Here is a 21,940-nt window from a genome sequence, read left to right as displayed (position 1 = left end):
TGAGCCCCTCTCTTACCTGGGCCTTTGCTGTGTTATGTGGGAACAGGTGCCATACACATGGCTCACAAGCCCTTCCTTGGCTCCTGCCTGAGCCCTCCCCTTCTCACTGCTTCTCACATGGCATTGTTCATGCACCTGGTGAAGCCTGTGTCCTACCCTCAGCCGAGGTGCCCAAGATGCCCTAAACCCCGAGGATGAGGTGGATGAGTTCCTGGGTCGTGCCATTGATGCCCGCAGCATTGATCAACTTCGTAAGGACCACGTGCGTCGATTCCTGCTCACCTTCCAGAGAGAGGATCTTGAGAAGAAGGTTTGGGTGGATCCAAGTGTAACAGGATGAGGGCTGGAGGGAGGGGTAGGTCCTGGCTGGGTGACTGAGCACAAGTGAAAGAACAAGAGAAAGTTTTGGGAATGGGGAGAGATCACAGAGCCGGGTGTTGAGGCACATCAATTGAGACCCCTGGTAGTGCCCCACTCTTGCCCCTACCTCCCCTAGGGTGGGGCCCAGCACCCAGCTCAGCCTCCTCTCCCTCAGTACTCACGGAAGGTGGATCCCCGCTTTGGAGCCTATGTTGCCTGTGCTCTGTTGGTCTTCTGCTTCATCTGCTCCATCCAGCTTCTCATATTCCCACAGTAAGCACCCCCCTCCCACTTCCCCAAGCCTTCCTAAACACAAGCCCCTAATTTCTGAGGTCTATATGCTCACATTGTCCTGAGTAACATTTTCTTTGGTGCCATCCTGTGCCAGCTCCACCCTGATGCTTGGGATTTACACCAGCATCTTTGTGTTGTTGCTGATCACCGTGCTGATCTGTGCTGTGTGCTCCTGTGGTTCTGTAAGTACAGGGACTTCCCTGGGGCTGCTGGGCAAAGAGGGAGGCCCCATGGGAAAGGGAGGGGATGTCCATGCCTCTTGCTGTCTCCCATTCCTGGTGAGCCTTCCTTCCTGCTGAACGTGGCCTCCACCTCTGTTTCTTGTGGCTCCAGCTCTTCCCAAAGGCCCTTCAACGACTGTCCCGCAGCATTGTCCGCTCGCGGGCACACAGCACTGCAGTTGGCATCTTTTCCGTTCTGCTTGTGTTCATCTCTGCCATTGCCAACATGGTAATTCTCCTGTCTCTACTCTTTGCCAGGCATTGTTCTGGGCACTGGGAGTGTGGACAAGAATGACATATTTTCTGCCCTCATGGAGCCTGCTGTCCCAGAGGGATGGGGAGGTTAACTAGTTTTCACCCCTTGTTTCCCCTTCTCTTGTCATCCCTGAGAACTTTGGCCCATGGGATATAAGGCCCCTGGGAATGACCTTTACAACCCCTTCCCTCCTTGCCTACTCTGTTATACACCCAACTTTTGCAGTTCACCTGTAATCACACCCCCTTACGGACCTGTGCAGCCCGGATGCTGAATTTGACACCTGCTGACATCACTGCCTGCCACCTTCAACAGCTCAATTACTCTCTGGGCCTGGATGCCCCCCTGTGTGAGGGCACCGCACCCACCTGCAGCTTCCCTGAGGTGTCCAAGCAGTATTCAGGCAGGGGGGGTGTCCTGGCATAGTTATTGGCTCCTCTGTGTCAAGCCTGGTGATGGGCACCAGGGAGCCAGGAACTCACTAGGGTCCCCAACTCCAGGAGCGTCTAGGGACCCTAGTGTGGTGTAGCTGGGCATGGAGGGTGAAGGGATTTGGGGTTTGAGGGTTGTGGAGGGGAGGATAGGCCAGGCAGTGGAGTGCAGGGATCTGTCTGCTCTGGGTGCTATGGTATCTGCCATCCCCCAACGCTGCCTTTGCCATCGCCCTCCAGTACTTCGTCGGGAGCATGCTGCTGAGTCTCTTGGCCAGCTCTGTCTTCTTGCACATCAGCAGCATTGGCAAGTTGGCCATGACCTTTGTCTTGGGGCTCATCTATTTGGTGATGCTTCTGCTGGGCCCCCCATCCACCATCTTTGACAACTATGACCTACTGCTTGGTGTCCATGGCTTGTAAGTTAATTCTTATCCTCTTTAACTCTCTAGTAGTCTCTTGGACTCTGTTGGGTCACCAGGAGCCTCTGGTGCCCAGGCCCTTGTGGTTTTGGAAGCACAATTTATCTGTGGGAGAAAGGGAGGGGATGGAGCTGCTCCTGGAACATGATTCCAAGTAGTTAACCTCAAAGAAACCACAGTTGTAGAAATCCCAGTCTTTAGGCTAGACAGTAAAAAAGAAAAGTTCCTTCATGTTTGCATGGAACTTTCCTACCCATTGTCTCAGTCATCTGTAGGCCATAGAACTACCTGCTGGCAGAGCCCTGGCTAGGAACCAAACCTTCAGATTGCTCCTTGAGGTCTTTGCCTGGGACCCTACATAAACTGTCCCTCTACAAAGCCCCACCCCTTGTGATATATGGCCATAGCTTGTTGTGGTAGGAAGCACCTCTGAAGTCTGGGTTTGAACCCTTGCTCTGCTGCTCATTAGCTGTGTAACCTTGGACAGGTGAGTTAACTTCTCTGAGCCTCAATTTTCTCATCTGTAAAATGTCAAAACTACCTATATCTCAGGGTATTTGTAAAGGTCACAGTAGTTGACACTCATTTATGGCTTATTGCATCCTAGGCATGTACTAAACCTTTATATGCATTACTTAGATCTGATCCCCATTTTACTGATGAGGAAACTGAGGCTTAGAGTTTTAAGCAAGTGGTCCCAGGTCATATACCTGGTAAGAGGAGCTACTCAGAGTAGAGGCTCTTTTAACCTTTGCTCTCAATGAGTTAACTAATATGAGGAATGGCTCTGGCCCAATGCCTGACTAGTGGTATGGGCTCGGTAACAGTCTCTGTTTCCCTTTCATACCTCTCCCAGAAACCAGAAAACACCATTGACTTTTTTCTCTTGTATCTTCTTGCCAGGGCATCTTCCAATGAGACTTTTGATGGGCTGAACTGGTAAGTCAGGGCTCTGGGGCAGCAAAGGGTGAGGCTGGCAAATGTCTCCTTCAGACATCAAGCATGTCTGCTTATCTTCAGCCCAGCTGTAGGGAGGGTAGCACTCAAATACATGACCCCTGTGATTCTGCTGGTGTTTGCGCTGGCACTGTATCTGCATGCCCAGCAGGTGGAGTCAACAGCCCGCCTGGACTTCCTCTGGAAACTGCAGGTGACTTGGGTGGACCTTGTGACTTGGGTGGACCTTTGGGGGAAAGGAGAGGAGCCTGGGGGCAGAGTCTGGACCAAGCTGGAAATGCATCTTTTGCCAGATGGCTAAGGCTCAGGTTGCCTTAAACCTACCTGGCTACCATGCCTTCTCTGTATCCATCTCCTGTTTCCTGGCCTGTCCCTGCCCCACCTTCATCCCTTTACCTTCCCTGCCCATGCCTTTTTATCCTCCACGTGGTTCCCTCTGGTGTCCATCTCCAGGCCCTGGACACCATATGCGCCCATTGTGAATGTTGGGCAGTGGGTGATAGATGTGGTACCTACAGGCAACAGGAGAGAAGGAGGAGATGGAGGAGCTCCAGGCATACAACAGGCGGCTGCTGCACAACATTCTGCCCAAGGACGTGGCTGCCCACTTCCTGGCCCGGGAGCGGCGCAATGATGAGCTCTACTATCAGTCGTGTGAATGTGTGGCTGTCATGTTTGCCTCCATTGCCAACTTCTCCGAGTTCTATGTGGAGTTAGAGGCAAACAATGAGGGTGTCGAGTGCCTGCGGCTGCTCAATGAAATCATTGCTGACTTTGATGAGGTACTTATCCATTGGCAGAGTAGAAGCATTTGGGGAGCAGAAGAGTGGAGCAAACTTTGAGTGACAAAGCCATAACTGGAGCAGGTGGTGGTACCAGGAGGAGAAAGAGATTCTATGGGAGCCATAGGTGCCATGGATAGGAGTGAGGGTAGGCTGCTGTAGGAACTACTCTGTTCTTTGTGTTGTCAGAGGCAGTAAGGTTCAGGGGGAGTTGGGCTACAGTGGGAGAGGGTCATTCTTACTGAGAAGCAAAACAGAACATGAGGATCTGTGTGGCGCAGTGAGTATCAGGTGATGTCATTAAAGAGGAAGGCAGTATTTTGTGAGACCGGGCAACCAAGATGGTCCCCTGTATACAGAAAAGGGGAGCAAAATCTGAGAGTTTCTTGAATGCTCAGGTCAGGAATGGGTTGTCACTGATCTGGGGGAAAATCTCTTCTCTTCCTCCTCCTCCTACTACTGCTACTTCTTCCTCCTCCTCCTCCTACTACTGCTACTTCTTCCTCCTCCTCCTTCTACTACTACTGCTACTTCTCCTCTTCCTTCTACTACTACTACTTCTTCCTCCTCCTCCTACTACTGCTACTTCTTCCTCCTCCTCCTCCTACTACTACTGCTACTTCTCCTCTTCCTTCTACTACTACTGCTACTTCTTCCTCCTCCTTCTACTACTACTGCTACTTCTTCCTCCTCCTTCTACTACTACTGCTACTTCTTCCTCCTTCTTCTACTGTTGCTGTTGCTGCTGCCACCTCTTCCTCCTCCTCCTTCCTTCTTTTTTTCTAGGATAGGGTCTCATTCTAGCCCAGGCTGACCTGGAACTCACTCTGTAGGCTCAGCCTGGCCTCAAACTCACATGAGCCTTCTGCTTCTGCCTCTGCCTCCAAAGTGCTGAGATCAAAGGTATGTGCTAGCACACCTGGCAAAAGTTCCTTCTTAACTCTGGGACTCAGTTTCCCAAAAAATGAGGATCAGAGTGCTTCTGCTGCCCTGTGTCCTGTGAGTAGGCCATCACATTTGAGCATCTGAAGCTGTATGCTCAGCTTCTTGCCTAGGCTTCTGAACTATTTTGTGACTTCTAAGTTCTACGTGGAGAGCAATAGCTGGAAGGGGGCTCACCCACTAAACAGTGAGGAATACTGAGACCGGGAAGTGGGAAAGGGAGCCAAGACACAGCAATGAGTGAGTCTTAGGGCAGCCTGGCTCTGGTCTTATTACCTGACAGACAGTCCCTCTCCCCACTTCCCATGACGTCCAGATCATCAGTGAGGAGCAGTTCCGGCAGCTGGAGAAGATCAAGACCATTGGTAGTACCTACATGGCTGCCTCTGGGCTGAATGCCAGCACCTATGATCAGGTGGGCCGTTCCCACATCACTGCCCTAGCGGACTATGCCATGCGGCTCATGGAGCAGATGAAGCACATCAATGAGCACTCCTTCAACAATTTCCAGATGAAGATCGGTGAGAGGAGCTGGTTCCTTAGCAGGTTTTCTCTGGACAGTTTGTGGGGGCAGCTGGAAGTACAGGCTGGCCTGGGGCCATAGATTCTCCACCAAGGCTCCTGTGGGGGTCTCCTTCTCTCCCACCTTCTATGTCAAGTCTCATGTTAAGGACAAAGATGATTTATTTTGAGTCTACTGTGTATTAGGCTTTGTCCTAGATATTTTTAAAAGAATATTTTATTTCTTTTAGAGAGTGGAAGGAGAGAGAATGGGTGCACCAGGGCATCCTGTCACTGCTGTGCCCCATTTTGTACATCTAGCTTTATGTGTGTACTGAGAAATTGAGCCTGGGCCATCAGGCTTTGCAAGCAAGTGCCTTTAACTGCTGAGCTATCGCCCCAGCCTGACCTAGATATTGTGAACACAACTTGGTTTTATTATTATTATTTTGGCTTTTTTAAAAAGGTATTTATTAAAATAAATAAATAAATAAAAAAGATATTTATTGGCTGGAGAGATGGCTTAGCAGTTAAGGCACTTGCCTGCAAAGTCAAAGGATCCTGGTTCATTTCTCCAGGACCCACGTAAGCCAGATGCACAAGGGGGCGCATGTATCTGGAGTTCCTTTACAGTGGCCCTGGTGTACCCATTCTCTCTTTGTCTCACTCTGCCTCTTTTTCTCAAATAAATAAATGAATAAAATATATTTTTAAAAAGATATTTATTTGCCAGATATGGTAGTACATACCTTTAATCCCAGCAGTCAGGAGGCTGAGGTAGGAGGATTGCTAGGAGTTTGAGGCCGCCCTGAGACTACATAGTGAGTTCTAGGTCAGCCTGGGCTATAGCAAAACCGTACCTTGAAAAACCAAGAAAAATAATTACATAGAGAGAGAGAAAAAGTCAGAATGAGTGTGCAAATGAACACTAGACACATGTGCCACTTTGTGCATCTGGCTGTGCGTAGGTACTGGGGAATCAAACCCTGGTCATCAAAGCTTTGCAAGCAGCACCTTTAACCTCTGAGTCATCTCCAGCCTTTTTTTTTTTAAATGAGAGAAAGAAAATTGGTGTACCAGGGCCTCCAGCCATTGTAATTGAACTCCAGGTGGGTGCACTACCTTGTGTACACGTGTGACCTTGCATGCTTGCGTCACCTTGTACATCTGGCTTACGTGGGATATGGAGAGTTGAACATAGGTCCTTAGGCTTCGCAGGCAAGTGCTTTAACCACTAGGCAATCTCTCCAGCCCAATTTTTATTTATTTATTGTTTAGGGTTTTTTTTTTTTTTTCCTGAGTTAGAGTCTCACTCTAGCCCAGGCTGACCTGGAATTCACTATGGAGTCACAGGGTGGCCTCGAACTCATGGCAATCCTCCTACCTCTGCCTCCTGAGTGCTGGGATTAAAGGCGTGCGCCACCACGCCCAGCTAGTTTTGTTTTTTGAGGTAGGGTCTTGCTCTAGCCCAGGAATTCACTATGTAGTCTCAGGATAGCCTCAAACTCATGGCAATCCCCCTACCTATACCTCCCAAGTGCTGGGATTAAAAGCGTGTGCTAAAAAAAAAAAAAAAAAAAAAAAAAAAAAAAAAAAAATAAGAAAAGCGTGTGCTACCACACCCAGCCAATTTATTTTTTTAAATATTCTGTTTTTACTTATTTATTTGAGAGAGGGAGAAAGAGGCAGAGAGAGAGAGAGAGAGAGAGAGAGAGAATGGGCATGTCAGAGTATCCAGCCACTGCAAATGAATTCCAGACACATGTGCTACCTTCTTGTGCATTAGGCTTATATGGGTCCTGGGGAATTGGATCCTTTGGCCTTATAGGCAAGAGCCTTAATCACTAAGCCATCTCTCCAGCCCTTGATTTCTAAAAAAATTTAAATATATGTTATTTATGTATCTGAGAAAAAGAAAGAGAAAAAAGAGAGAGAGAGAGTGAATGAGGAAGAGGATGGGTACATCAAGGCCTCCAGGCACTGCAAATGAACTCAAGATGCATGCACCCCCTGTGCATCTGGCTTACATGGGTCTTGGAATATGGAACTGAGATTCTTTGGGTTTGCAGGCAAGAGCCTTAAATCACTAAGCCATCTCTCTAGCCCTTGATTTATTTTTTGACATAGGATCTCACTCTAGACCAGGCTGACCTGGAATTCACTATTTAGTCTTAGGGGGGCCTTGAACTCTCAGCAATCCTCCTACCTCTGCCTCCCAAGTGCTGGTATTAAAGGTGTGAGCCACCACGCCTTTCTTTTCATTATCCCTTTAATATATATAGTGGCTGGGGTGATGGCTTAGAGGATATAGCCACTTACATGTAAAACTTGCCAGCCTGGGTTCAGTTCCCCAGTACCTATGTAAAGCCAGATGCACAAAGGGGTCATGTGTCTGGGAAAAAAAAAAAAAGGAATGATTCATGAATTTGCATGTTATCCTTGCACAGGGGGCATGCTACTATTCTCTGTATTGTTCCAGTTTTAGTGTATGTGCTGCTGAGATAAGCACTTAAATATTTTATTTTTATTTATTTACTAGAGAGAGAGAGAGAAAGAGGCAGGTAGAGTGAATGAGAGAGTATGGGTATGCTAGGGCATCCAGCCACTGCAAATGAACTCCAGACATATGGCTACCTTGTGCACCTGGCTTACATGGGTCCTGGGGAACTGAACCTGGGTCCTTTGGCTTTGCAGGCAAGTGCCTTAATCACTAAGCCATCTCTCTAGCCCTCTACTTTTAAAAAAATATTTTAGTGCCGGGCAGGGTGGCACCTGCACTTAGGAGGCAGAGGTAGGAGGATCTCCATGAGTTTGAGGCCACCCTGAGACTCCATAGTGAATTCCAGGTCAGCCTGGGCCAAAGTGAGACCCTACTTCAAAAAACTAAAAAATATATATATATATATATATTTTAATTTATCAGGCACTTTTATTTTACACACACACACACACACATTTTTTTTAACTTTTCGGTTTTTCAAGGTAGGGTTTCACTCTAGCTCAGGCCGACCTGGAATTCACTATGCAGTATCAGGGCAGCCTCGAACTCATGGTGATCCTCCTACCTCTGCCTCCCAAGTGCTGAGATTAAAGGCATGCGTCACCACGCCCAGCTAGCAAGCACTTTAAAAAAATAATTTATTAGAGAGAAAGAGGCAGATAAAGAGAAAGAGAAAGAATGTGCATGCCAAGGTCTCCACTACTGCAAATGAACTCCAGATGTATGTGCCACCTTGTGCATCTGGCTTTGAACCTGGGTCCCTTGGCTTGCACGTATGTTAACTGCTAAGCTACCTCTCCAGCCCTCATTATCCCCCCTTTTTAAAAATAAATAAGTAAATAAATATTATATGTATGTATGTATGTAGAGAGAGAGAATGGGCACACCAGGGCCTCCAGCCTCCTTTGTAATCAAATTCCAGACGCGCTAAATGCCATCTTGTGCATCTGGCTTACATGGGTCCTGGGAATTGAGCCTGGGTCCTTTGGCTTTGCAGGCAATTTCCTTAACCACTAAGCCATCTCCCCAGCCCTCATCCCCTTTGTAAAGGATAAGGAAGCCAGGCATGGTGTACCCGCCTTTAATCCCAGCACTCCAGAGGCAGAGGTAGGAGGATCGCCATGAGTTTGAGGCCACCCTGAGACTCCATAGTGAATTCCAGGTCAGGCTGAGCTAGAATGACACTCTACCTTGAAAAGCCAAAAAAAAAAAAAAAAAAAAAAGAAATAAGAAAACAACTCACCTAAAGTCAGAGAACTAGTAACAGGTTTATATATAAACTCCACTCCCTGGTATCACAGCCGTGGTCAGTCTGACAGAGGTACTTCTTGTAAGAAGTGGTGAAAGACAGTGGTTAATACTATGGGTTTGGAGTCAGGTTGGTTTGACTTCCAGCTGCTGCTTTTACTGATTTAGTAAGTCACCTCAGGACTTTGTCTTAAGCTGGGGAGTAGCAATACCTACCACCTTTGTAAGACAGAAGCACCTCTAGGAGGTGGCACAGAGCAACAGTCAGTAGATTAGCTGCAGTATAGCACAGGTATCTGGACTGGGGGTGGGGGAGGCCTCGGCTCATGGAAGTGCTTCAGCAATCATGGTCAGATCTTCCTTTTTTTTTTTTTTTTTTAAATTGTACCATTAGAAGACTCATCCATTTTTCACATTTTTCCCCCCTGGGCCCTTCTCAAGGTGAGGTGGCTCTCTGTGCTGACCCAGTAGCATCCCCTAGTTTCAGTCTCTTGCTCTTCTCTTTCTCAGGGTTGAACATGGGTCCAGTTGTGGCTGGTGTCATTGGAGCCCGGAAGCCACAGTATGACATCTGGGGGAACACGGTGAATGTCTCTAGTCGTATGGACAGCACAGGGGTCCCTGACCGAATACAGGTGAGGATGTTGAGCCAAGCTGGGCGGGATTCTATAGGGACAGAGACAGGGTGCAGTCTTCTGTGGCTGCTAGGGATGGGACTGGAGTGAGGGGAACTAGCCTGACAGAGAACTCCTGGGATTCTGCCAATGTGTCAGGAAGAATTCCAGGCTAAGCAGGCTCCCTTCCCATTTCCCCAGGTGACCACAGACCTGTACCAGGTTCTAGCTGCCAAGGGCTACCAACTGGAGTGTCGAGGGGTGGTCAAGGTGAAGGGTAAAGGGGAGATGACCACCTACTTCCTCAATGGGGGCCCCAGCACTTAGCAGAGTGCAGCTACAGATTCAGCTGAAGGGACCAAGGTGGGCATCGAGAGGTCTCTGTGCTCGCTGGGTGGAGCTGTGGCAGGGAGCACTGAGCCTCCAGACCTTGCTGACAGCAGAAGGGACACCCCAGCAGGCTGTGCGTGGACCATACTCGTCTGCCTTCAGAATGGCGAAGGAGAGGACACCAAGAGGATTATCCAAGTGACTTTCTTAATTTGGGTAGGGCTGTTCCTTCTTCCAGCTTGTGGAAGCAGATGAGGGGGCAGCAACAGAGGCTGGGGGAGCCCTCCTGCCTGAGATATTAAAATGGCAACTTGCCATGCCTACTGTTTCCCTGTATGGGCAACAGGCTCAGGGCTAGGTCCTTCCTTTCCCTCTTTTTCCTGGGAATATTTTGTACAAAGACTGGAGCAGGCATGAGGAGTGCCTATTCCATGCTTGCCTTTGCAATGCCTGAATACCCAGCAGTGGTCCTGGGCACTCCCAAGCCCATGCAGGTCTCCCTCCGAGGCACAAGGAAGAGGAGGGAGATGCTGTGGGGTCACGGCTCTGTCTACATTTCAGGGGAATGTTTCCATTTGCCAAATTCTAGTCCCATGATCTTTCCCCAAAGGGGAACAAAGGGACCTTTGACAGTTCAGATTTAGCCCCAATTCCTGTGCACTTCAGGGAGAGGGGTGTCTGGTCTCATTGGTACTGTGAAAATGCCCAGCCAGAGAGCAAGCCTCTAAGGGGGACACCAGAGAACCGGGAGCTGGACATTCACCTGCAGGTGCCGAGGAGTGCAGGCAGCCCTGGAGGAGGATGGTGCCAGACTGAGGGTCCGAGGTCCCAGCATGGCCAGGACCAGCTCCCCAGGCCCCAGCACTCACTCGCTCTCTGCTGGCGAGAGGCATGGAGCGTCTCTACCACTTCTGTTGCCAAATAGAAAAGGGTCAGGGCACCAAGGAAGATGACCTTGACCCCAAACCTGGCCCCCCAAGTCTGGCACTGGGGAGGGCCTGTGTGTTTGTGTTATTGTGTGTGCATGTTGCTCGTTGTGTGCATCTCTGTTTTCCAGGTCTGTGTGTGTCCTTGTGCTCCAGCTCCTCAGCTCTCCACCCAGGGTTGCCTCTCTCCCATGGTCCTCTGTCTTCTGGTATTTTAAGGCAGGGTTTCCTGTTTCAAGGGATGGAGAGAGATGCCCAGGTTGCACAGGAGCGAGGTGGAGGTTGGTAGCAAAAGGAGGGTGGCCTGGGAAGAGGAGTCTTTTTTTGTGCCAAATCCCTAAGTGCCATTTGGGGGTCATGTGTGCAGTATGACTGTTTCCCTGCCTAGGACAGGGACCCAAGCACCTGCTTGAGCTCTAATGCTCCTTGCACTTGAACTGTCCTTGGTTTGATGGGAAGAGGCTCAGGTATTTCCTGGGTTCCCCAGCTTGTGTCCTGGGATGTGTTATGCTTTGGGACTGGGGTAGCATGGGATCCCTCTGAGAACCCAGATTCTGGTACTAGGGGATGGGACAGGGAAACTTAAAGTTGGTTTTCCCAAGCCTTTGGCCTGAATCTAGCATGGCTAGACTAGCCCTGGCTCCCAATCCCTGTGAAGCCTGCAAGGTCCGGTAGAAAGGTTAGGAAGTTGGACTCGATTCTCTTCCTATCCTTGCTTTCCTTTTTACTCCCTGCACCCTCCTTGACTCTGGCCTGAATTAGTTGGTGCCTTGGTTTGTTTGTCTGTACCTATTTAAGCCAGAGGCATTAGCCTGAATTTGCTTGAAGGCCACTTTCTTGGATGTGACTAGCAAGGCAGAGGAGAAAAGGGTTGGAAGGTGGACAGAGCAAATAGTACTCTTGCCCTCCCTTATGTTCCTTCTGCCACCAGCTCTGCATGGAGGCCTGGTTTCTGGCTTGGTACTGTCTGCCTTGGGATCTCCATGTGTCAGCCAAATGGACTACCAGGCACTTCATTAGCCAAGGCAGAGGAGGGAAAATACTATTTCCAGACAGAAAATTGACTCCCCTTTCTCTGGCCATATCCTGGGGACTACTTGGTGCCATGGGATAGGGGTGAGATACGTAAGTAAGCTGGAGTGTGAAGACCTCAGCTTGGGTGACCTGTCTCTGCTTCTTGACAGGAAGGAGGGGCCTGTCCACACCTTGGCCCCCTGTACCACAGTGCCAGCCATGTCCTTCCCCTGGGTTACCATTGTCCCTTTCCTCACCGGATGGTGGAGGAGTCAGGGTATGGAGGCCATGGGTTCTGGTTTTATAATGTAACCACTGTGGGAGTGGGGAAGGGTAGTGTACCATGTATTTCAGTGAAATATTTAATATATTTAAATATCAATAAAATCAAACTCTTTGTAAGATGCCCTGTCCTCTGCAGCTGTTCTGGGCTCTGGGTTGGGTCACAAGTGGCAAAGCCTGGCTTAAGAGGCAATCTCCTGTCTCAGGATTCAGTGAGCCTGTCTCTTTGGTGGTCCAAAAGCCTCCTATGGCTTTCTCTCTGCCAAGATTAAGCTGTACTGTCTTCAGAGAGCATGATTACTCTTGGCCCTTCCCTCAGCTCATGAGGAAAAAAACTGTATGTCTTTCCAGATGAGTTATTCTGACCTCTGTCATGCATAAAGTCAAGATTCTTATGGCTGTCTTCTTGGTACTTTGATCCCTTTATACCTCTCATACCAAGATCTGACTTCTTCAGGAATCACACACACTTGCTTTCACAAAAACCAGGGCATTCAGTTGGGCATGGTGGCTCATGCCTTTAATCTCAATACTCAGGAGGCAGAGAAATGAGGATCACCGTGAGTTCGAGGTCAGCCTGAGACTACATAGTGAATTCCAGGTCAACCTGAGCTAGAGTGAGACCCTACCTTTACCGCCCCGCCCCCAAAAAAAAGAACAACAAAAGAAATTAGGGCATTGGAATAATTCCCCTGTTTCCCACCTCAGGTGCACAGAAGTGATTTCTAGTTTAGTCTGTTTATTTTTTTATATCCCCCTCTTCATTAGTTATTGCAACTGGGACACTTCCTTGTATGCTTTCAAAGTTGATCTTGTCCTGCAACTGTATCCTCCTCAATACAGACTGAAGTTTCTGTCATTGAGAATAGAATGTTCCATAAATCTGGAAATGAGAGAGAGAGTCTCAGATTCATCTAGGCCAGGCTTGGTGTGTGTGTGTGGGGGGGGGCATCCTTAAAAAAAAAACGGTCTTCCCATGACAGCCTCAGGGTTGGTGATGAAGTAGGACTACTGCCAATGGATAGTGGTTGGAGCAGAAACATCCTCCAGCTCCAACAGGAATGCTATCGACATTAGCTCTGTGCCTGCTCAGAAGTCAAACTCATCAAGTGAAGAAGACAAATCGTGAACTCCACATAACACCACACCACCTGGGTTCTGGAGCCAGCATTCCCTAGTAAGACCCAAACCTCTCCTATTCTCCAGCTTTGAGTGGTTTGAAACATACTAGGGGTTTTGATGACAGGAGGAAGCATTTCCTATGGTCTCCTCATCCTGACCCCTCTCAGCCTGACCTGGTCATTGGGCTCTTAATGAGACAGTGGCGTGCAGTCTGGATCCACGGCATGGTTTTCTCTGGACACACTTCTGGATCATGAGACCTCCAGAAACTGAAGTTCTGCGCATCGGTCAAAGGGACTCTGAAGACCTGATTGGGGACTGAATGGATTGGAAGAAAGGCAGGTGAATTCCTGCAGATTCACTGCTCTTTTTTTTTTTTTTTTTTTTTGGTCTCAGGGTAGCAAAAGTATAGTCCAGCAACTGGGCCTGACTGGGTGCTGAGAGATCCTGGGAATGTGGTCACCTCAGCCTGCTTCACTTCCAGATTCCAGCTTCACACACCTTTCATGGTCAAATGAATTAATCTTAGTCCTTCCTGCAATCTATCTTCAAAAGCACTTCCGAGGTGCTAAGATGATAGAAAAATAAGAAGTCAACCCACCTGGGAATGCACAAGATGGCCCACTGGTTCAGTGTCTTTTGTTTTTTAATATCTTATTTTTATTTATTTGACAGAGAAAGAGAGACAATGGGAGCACCAGGGCCTCCAGCCACTGGAAATGAACTCTAGATGTGTGCGCCTCCTTGTGCATCTGGCTAACGTGGGTCCTGGAGAATCAAACTTAGGTCCTTTGGCTTTGTAGGCAAATGCCTTAACCACTGAGCCATCCCTCCAGCCCGAGTTTTTTTTTTTTGCTTTTTCTAGACCTAAGTATCCTCATTCCTTCTCTTCTATCTGAACTAATGCCTTCACTGCAGGCAATTCCCTGAAACCTGATACAACCCTACTTTGAAATACTATGCATAGGTGTCATTAATCAAGTGCTGAATTGCTTTAGCTGTTATATAAGGTGTTTGTTTTATCAGTGTACATAGGGCTGGAGAGATGGCTTAGCAGTTAAGGTACTTCCTGCAATGCCTAAGAACCCAGGCTCAATTTCCCATACCCACATAAAGCAGACAAGTGTATTAACTGCTGAGCCATCTCTCTAGCCTGGTATTGTTATTTTTTTAATTAATTAATTTCTTTGACAGAGGAAGAGGAAGGGGGAGAGAGAGACAGAGACAGAGACACAGAGAGAGAATGGGCGCTGGGCATGTCAGGGCCTCCAGCCACTGCAAACGAACTCCAGAGGCGTGCGCCCCCTTATGCATCTGGCTAACATGGGTCTTGGGGAATCGAACCTGGGTCCTTTGGCTTTACAGGCAAATACCTTAACAGCTAAGCCATCCCTCCAGCCCTGTATTTTTATTTTTAAGACAGAATTATAGGCTAAGATTTTGCTTTGCTTTTAAGTCTGCAGTGGTTATTTTTATTTTTTCAAGGTAGGGTCTCACTGTAGCCCAGGATGACCTAGAACTCTTTCTATAGCCCATGCTGGTTTCAAACTCATGACACTTCTCCTACCTTAGTCTTCATAAACCATAGTTCTTTGAAGATTCCTACATCATAGTTCATGCATTGGAAGTTTTTCCAACATGCTTTCACAACAATGCTAAGGAGTATTCTAATCTTCAAGCAGTTCAAAGAAGTGAAATGGCTAAAGGAATTTTGCCAAGATCACACGTATTGTTTGTAGTTTGAGCTCAGTTTAGCCAAATTACCTGCTCTACCAGCTTCATGGGGTAGTATTTTATTAAATTGTTTCAGCTTTGGTGTGATTCTTACAATTCTAGAAGATTAGCAAAGGAGTATGCTACCAGTTCCCTCCCCCTATAATCTATAAGCATGCCCTATGATAGTCTAGTCACTCTTTCAGTACTCAGACACAATTTCTTCCTGTAGCATGGTGCCCACCCCAAAGTACTTACATGTTTTTAGCAACACCTTCCGTATGGCTTCATGGTACCTTGAGTGGCTATTCTGGTGCACTGAATAATTCCCATCAGTGATAATGGGGGGAAGCTTAGTTGGCACTGTCTCCTTCCAGTCTGAAATGAGAACAGATTCATTGAGTATTTGGCAAGTGGGGCTATTTGATTCCCTGATTTCCTAGTCACTGTGCCAACTAGGTGAATGGCAGGTCTTAGTCACTGGCATTCAATTCTCAGGGTCCCAGTGGGCCAACTACTATGCCTATGATAGAGGGAGGGAGGAGTATCTAATGGTCAAAAGAGGTCCCTCCCTGCTCTTCTTTGACTTCCAGGGTTTGAGTGGCCTTCTGCTGGACTCAAGGTTCTGGAGGGTTACTTGGGGTTAGTACAGGTGAAAATGGCCTCTTATTTGGGTAGGCATGTTTATAGAACTTCAAATTGTTTACAGAGAAGTAATGTTTGAATTATGTCCTAGAGGGTAAGAAGTTTATGCAGCACAGAAGAATCAGGAGGAGGACTTTGGGCAGTAGGATGCAAGCACATTAGAAGCATTAGAGAGGCTTCACATAGCTTTCTGTTGATTAGGAACCTGGAGTGCTGAGTGGTGGAGAGACGGACAAGGCATGGGCCTGGACAGGTAGCATAGTGAGTACCTGCTATTCATTATGTTTGGGAATCATCTCTGATGAAACAGAACCTATATCTTACAATAGAGGCAGAAAAAAGCAGATATTCCTCACCTAGCCTCTCAAAGCAAGGTGGGCCTAGCTTTGTGCCTAGGCCAATTAAAAATATCTAGTCCAGGTCTGGAGAGAAGGCTTATCAGTTAAGGCCCTTGCCTGTGAAGCCTAAGGACCCATATTCAACTCCCCAGATCCCATGTAAGCCAAATGCACAAGGTGGCGCATGTGCAAGTTCGCATATTCGCACAAGGTAGCACACACATCTGGAGTTTGATTGCAGTGGCTAGAGACCCTGCTGTGCAAATTCCCTCTCTCTCCCTTTCTATCTCATAAAAAAGGCCATTCAGTTGGGCTTGCCTCAAAAAAAAAAAAAAAAAATCTAGTCCAAATTTTAAATCAAAGATGAGGTTGTAAGGTAGTAGTGGCCATATAAGATTTTTTTTCCTAATGATGGGCGTTGGGCACAGGGACACTGCATGTTGTTTCTCCTAGCATTATGCAGGTGCCAGTGGTGTCTGCACAGTATTTAAAGCAGTAGTGTCTGTGTCGGGTCAGATGTCTGGCATGTTTCTGACCATTGGCTCTGGTTACGATACACACCAATCTTATTTCTCTATTCCTCTTCCAGCTTTTATGTAAAAAATATATATATCTATATATCTATATATACATATACATATATATATATATATATATATATATATATATATATATATATATATAAAATTCCCCCCCCCCCCGTGGTAGAGTCTCACTCTAACCCAGTCAGACCTGGAATTTAATATGTAGTTTCAGAGTGGCCTCAAAGTCATAGCAATTCTACCTCTGCCTCCCAAGTGCTGAGATTAAAGGCATATGCCACCACACCCAGCTCTACTAATGTTTCATTTATTTACTTTTTTTTATTGTTGTTGTTGTTTTTCGAGGTAGGGTCTCACTCTGGCTCAGGCTGACCTGGAATTCACTATGTAGTCTCAGGGTGGCCTCAAACTCTCGGCGATCCTCCTACATCTGCCTCCCAAGTGCTGGGATTAAAGGCGTGGACCACCATACCCGGTTTACTTTTTTTTTTTTTTTTTTTTTGAGGTAGGGTCTTACTCTGGCTCAGGCCGACCTGGAATTCACTGTGTCGTCTCAGGGTGGGTCCTCCTACCTCTGCCTCCCAAGTGCTGGGATTAACAGCATGTGCCACCACATCTGGCTCAGATTGCCTTTTTTTTTTTTATGCGAGAGTGAGAGTATGAGAGAGAGAATGAGCTTGCATAGGACTCCAGCCACTTTAACTAAATCCAGACATGTGAAACCCCTTGTACACATGTGCGACCTTGCACACTTGTGTCACTGTGCATCTGACTTACATGGGACCTGGAGGGTCAAACATGAGTCGTTGGGCTTCACAGGCAAGCACCTTAACCACTGAGCCATCTCTCCATCCCCTATTTACTTTATTATTTATTTATTGAGAGAGAGAGAAAGAATGGACACACCAGGGCCTCTAGCCACTGCAAATGAATTTCAGATGCATGTGTCACCATGTGCATCTGGTTTACATGGGCACTAGGGAATCAAATCTTGGTCCTTGGACTTCTCAGGTAAGCACCTTAACTGCTAAGCCATCTATCTCTCCAGCCCTTGTTTTAAATATATTCATGTTCTGCTTAAATAGGGTAGATTTAGCTTGCATCTCAGATTCTTCCTTTTTTTTAAAAGGAGGACCTTGCTGTGTAGTTTGGGCTGGCCTTGAACTCATGATCCCCCTGCTTAAACCTTCCAAGTGCTGGGATTACATAGGTTTATGTCACTATATCCAACTAGGAAACCAATATTTATCTATTTACTTGAGAGAGGAGAGAGAGAACGGGCATGCAAGGGCCTCTAGCTGCTGCAAATGAACTTCAGACGCATGTGCCACCTTGTGCATCTGCCTTATGTGGGTACTGAGGAATCAAACCTGGGTCCTTAGGCTTTGCAGGCAAGCACCTTAACTGCTGAGCCATCTCTCCAGCCCACATCTCAGACTCTTGAACAACAGTGGATGGATCTGAGAAAAATTTAAGATGTACAGGAGCATGCCTTGGTGAGAGAGTGAGAAAAAGGGAATTGTCTAGGATGGCTCCAAGATTTCTCTCTTGACTGTTCTGTTCATTTCACCACCCAAGCATAAGGAGGCCAGGTTCCTGGCCCTGTTTCCTCTAGCAAGTGTGTGCAGAGTAAAAACTAACTCTTCAACTGACGTTTTCAGTGCCTCTGCTCTGTCCATTCATTCGGATTTTTAAAGATTATTCATTTATTTATTTGAGAGAGTGAGAAAAAGAGAGAATATGGGCATTCATGGGGCTCTTGCAAATGAACTCCAGATACATGCACCACTTAGTGCATCTGGCTTTATGTGAGCATTGGGAGAATGTTCCCAGGCTGACAGGCTTTGCAAGCAAGTGCCTTTAACTGCTGAGCCATCTCTACAGTCCTCCCTTGAATTTTCATCTTTCTTGCTTATTGATGCTTGTCAGGAACTAGACCAGTGTATGCCATTCTCTCTGGAAATTGTTGAGGGTTGCTGACTCATCTCCGGTAAAGGGTGAGGTTGCTTCTTCTGTTGTAGTTATTTCTCAGCTCTGGCTTTTTTGCCTTCTTCCTGAGTTAATCCTACTCATTCATCATATCTGTGTTCCTCTCTCTTCAAAGAAATTCTTTAACATTCTGTAACTGAGATAATCAGAGTGAGGCACACTTTGAACCTTTTCCCTGTGCAGGTGAGGACTTAAGTTGGCAGTGCTGAAGGCTGGGCTAGAATTCTGGAATCCCAGAGAATAGTTTCTGAGGGTGCTCGGCTAGCTGTTGGTAGAGCATGAGAAAAGTTTCTGAAACTAGGCCTGATTTGAACATTATTACAGGTTACAACCATAAGGGCCAGTTTCCTGGAAACAGTGTCATTTGAGCCAAGCGGTTCAACTTAGGGCAAGATAAAAGAGTATGTGTCCATGGACAAATGGTTGTAGATTGTGGACAAACAAGGAGTATGTTTCTGGTAGAGCTGGGATTTGGACTGAAAGTAAATTAGTGGTTTAAGTGCATGTGACAGTGAGAGCTCTGCCTGGTCCTTATACTTCAGACTTCTTGTTCTTTTTTTAAAAAAATTTTTTTATATTCTTTTTTAAAATATTTTTTTTTGTTCATTTTTATTTAGTTAGTTGAGAGACAGAGGCAGATAGGGAGAGAGAGAGAATGGGCATGCCAGGGCCTCCAGCCACTGAAAACGAACTCCAGACATGGGCACCCCCTTGTGCATCTGGCTAATGTGGGTCCTGGGGAATAGAGCCTTGACCGGGTCCTTAGGCTTCACAGGCAAGCACTTAACCACTAAGCCATCTCTCCAGCCCTTCTTGTTCTTTTTGTTTGTTTGTTTGTTTCAAGTTAAGGCCTCACTCTAGCTGAGGCTTACTTGGAATTCACTATGCAGTCTCAGGGTGGCCTTAAATTTGGCAATCCCCCTACTTCTGCCTCCCAAGTGCTGAGATTAAAGGCGTGTGCCAAAATGCCAGCTAGACTTCTTATTCTTAAGATACAGCCAGGGGCTGGAGAGATGGCTTAGCGGCTAAGCGCTTGCCTGTGAAGCCTAAGGACCCTGGTTCGAGGCTCGGTTCCCCAGGTCCCACGTTAGCCAGATGCACAAGGGGGCGCACACGTCTGGAGTTCGTTTGCAGAGGCTGGAAGCCCTGGCGCGCCCATTCTCTCTCCCTCTATCTGTCTTTCTCTCTGTGTCTGTCACTCTCAAATAAATAAATAAAAAAAATTTAAAAAGATACAGCCAGGTGATGTTTTCTGTTCTCTTAAAGGCCCTAAGAAGCAGGCTCCCAGCTTCCTATATAGATTGCTACTGTGTGCCTGGAGGTGTGCTGGGCAGTACCATGAATATGATTCTGCCGCCTACATCATACATCAAGCACTATTTAACATATAGCTTGTGCCTGTGTTGTTTTTTTTTGGGGGGGGGTTGATTGTTTGATTTTTCAAGGTAGGGTCTCACTGTAGCTCAGGCTGACCTGGAATTCACTATGTAGTCTCAGGGTGACCTTGAACTCAGGCAGTCCCCCTACCTCTGCCTCTCGAGTTCTGGGATTAAAGGCGTGTGCCACCATGCCCAGCTGCCTGTGGTTTTTTAAAATTTTTATTTTATTTTATTTTAAGGTAAGGTTTTGCTCTAGCTCAGGCTAATCTGGAATTCACCATGTAGTCTCAGGGTGGTCTGGAACTCACAGCCTACTTCTGCCTCACAAGTGCTGGGATTAAAGGTGTGAGCCAACATGCCTGGCTCTATTTTCTTTTCTTTTCTTTTTAAACTTTATTTATTTATTTAAGGGAAAGAGAGAAAGAGGAAGAGACAGAAAAAGAGAGAATGGGCATGCCAGGGCCTCTAGCCAACGAACTCCAGATGCATATGCCCCCTTGTGCATCTGGCTAACGTGGGGCCTAGAGAATTGAACGGAGGTCCTTTGGCTTGGCAGGCAAATGCCTTAACTGCTAAGCCATCTCTCCAGCCCCTTCTTTTCTTCATTTCTTTTCTTTCTTTCTTTTTTTTTTGAGAGAGAGTGAAAGTGAGAATGGGAGAGAGAGAGAATTGAATTGGTGCATCAGGGCCTCTAGCCACTGCATTCAAAGTCCAAACACATGCACCATCTTGTGCACATGCGTCACCTAGCGTGTCTAGCTTATGTGAATTCTGGGGAGTTGAACCTGTGTCCTTAGGCTTCACAGCCAAGTGCCTTAACCACTAAGCAATCTCTCCAGCTCTTAATTTTCTTTTTTTATATACTATTTTTATTTTTTTTATGAGAGTACGAGAGCAACAGTGAGAGAGAATAGGCACACCAGGGCCTCCAACCCTGTTTTTTTTTTTTTTTTAATTTACCCCTAGCTGGGTGTGGTGGCATGTACCTTTAATCCCAGCACTCAGGAGGCAGAAGTAGGAGGATCACTGTTTGAAGCCACCCTGAGACTACATAGTGAATTCCAGGTCATCGTGGGCTAGAGTGAGACCCTACCTCAATTCCTCAATACCTCACTGAAATTGAACTTTCAATACCTCACTGAAATTGAACTCCAGATGCATGCGCCACCTTGTGTGCATGTGCAACCTTGTGCTCTTTTGTCATCTTGTGTGTTTGGCTTATGTGGGACCTGGAGAGTTGAATATGGGTCCTTAGGCCTCTCAGGCAAGCACCTTAGCTGCTATGCCATCTCTCCAGCCCTTTTAAAAGTTTATTTATTTATTAAAGAGAAAGAGACAGATATATATATAAAGTGGGTGCGCCAGGGCCTCCAGCCACTGCAAACAAACTCCAGTCACATGTGCCACTGGCTTATGTGGGTCCTGGGGCATTGAATCTGGATCCTTAGGCCTTGCAGGTCTCTTCAGCTTCTTACTTTTTTTTGGTATATGTGTCTAATGTACACGTACATGTGTATGTGCATGAGTGGAGGTCTGAGTGGAACAATGAATAGTTTACCTTCTGCCTTACTTCCTTGAGTGAGGTCTCTCACTAAACTGAGTGCTCTTTGTTCTTCAGTTAGACCAGCAAGTCCCAGAAATCCTGCTCTCTATGCACTCCTCCATGGACGAGGGCTACAGGTGTGCATGGCCCTGCCCATCTTCATTTATTTATTTATTTACTGGTTTTTCGAGGTAGGGTTTCACTGTAGTCCAGGCTGACCTGGAATTCACTATGTAAAGCTAGGAGATATTCTTAGTAACTCAGAGCTTCCCCAAGCTGCCAAGCCTTGGAAAGTACCTTTGATGAAATGTGACAAGGATGGGTAAGAAACATGTCAGTTACTGTGCAATGTGCTAGGTTAAGGATGCAGTGGCTATTTATGAACAAACTCAACTGTAGCAAAGGAGCTGAACATTCATCTTTTTTTTGTTTGTTTGTTTCTTGTTTTTCTAGGTATGGTCTCACTCTAGCCTAGGCTGACCTGAAATTCGCTATGTAGTCTCAGGATGACCTTGAGCTCACTGTGATCCTCCTACCTCTGCTTCTAGCATGTGTTGCCATGCCTGGCTAAACAATCATCTTATTGGCA

The 21,940-nt window shown here is 46.9% G+C and overlaps 2 protein-coding genes and 1 non-coding gene across 5 annotated transcripts in view; 1 reads left to right on the top strand and 2 right to left on the bottom strand.

The window, feature by feature from the left end:
- Nucleotides 1–12,200, top strand: part of Adcy6 (adenylate cyclase 6) — a 29,806-nt gene extending 17,606 nt beyond the window's left edge. For all 3 annotated transcript variants that reach the window (XM_045151665.1, XM_045151664.1, XM_045151663.1), the window contains exons 11-22: nucleotides 163–310; nucleotides 536–633; nucleotides 749–836; nucleotides 988–1,104; nucleotides 1,357–1,515; nucleotides 1,803–1,981; nucleotides 2,888–2,923; nucleotides 3,005–3,134; nucleotides 3,460–3,723; nucleotides 4,982–5,186; nucleotides 9,425–9,549; nucleotides 9,730–12,200. In XM_045151665.1, the coding sequence (XP_045007600.1) occupies nucleotides 163–310; nucleotides 536–633; nucleotides 749–836; nucleotides 988–1,104; nucleotides 1,357–1,515; nucleotides 1,803–1,981; nucleotides 2,888–2,923; nucleotides 3,005–3,134; nucleotides 3,460–3,723; nucleotides 4,982–5,186; nucleotides 9,425–9,549; nucleotides 9,730–9,855 (1,675 nt within the window). In that variant the 3' untranslated portion in view covers nucleotides 9,856–12,200. The remainder of the gene's footprint in view (nucleotides 1–162; nucleotides 311–535; nucleotides 634–748; nucleotides 837–987; nucleotides 1,105–1,356; nucleotides 1,516–1,802; nucleotides 1,982–2,887; nucleotides 2,924–3,004; nucleotides 3,135–3,459; nucleotides 3,724–4,981; nucleotides 5,187–9,424; nucleotides 9,550–9,729) is intronic.
- On the bottom strand, nucleotides 7,569–7,675 carry LOC123461840. Its single transcript, XR_006637905.1, has one exon. It is a non-coding gene; the product is annotated as a U6 spliceosomal RNA (small nuclear RNA).
- Nucleotides 12,201–12,834: 634 nt separating the features above from the next.
- Tex49 (testis expressed 49) overlaps nucleotides 12,835–21,940 on the bottom strand; it is a 36,262-nt gene continuing 27,156 nt past the window's right edge. Inside the window, exons 2-4 of the mRNA XM_045152592.1 lie at nucleotides 15,174–15,293; nucleotides 13,376–13,520; nucleotides 12,835–12,963 (exon numbers count right to left, since the gene is read on the bottom strand). Of these exons, the coding sequence (XP_045008527.1) occupies nucleotides 12,915–12,963; nucleotides 13,376–13,520; nucleotides 15,174–15,293 (314 nt within the window). The 3' untranslated portion in view covers nucleotides 12,835–12,914. The remainder of the gene's footprint in view (nucleotides 12,964–13,375; nucleotides 13,521–15,173; nucleotides 15,294–21,940) is intronic.

The sequence above is a fragment of the Jaculus jaculus genome, chromosome 6 (assembly GCF_020740685.1).
Source record: "Jaculus jaculus isolate mJacJac1 chromosome 6, mJacJac1.mat.Y.cur, whole genome shotgun sequence".
Lineage (NCBI taxonomy): Eukaryota > Metazoa > Chordata > Mammalia > Rodentia > Dipodidae > Jaculus > Jaculus jaculus.
This window is presented reverse-complemented; position numbering and strand designations above follow the sequence as displayed.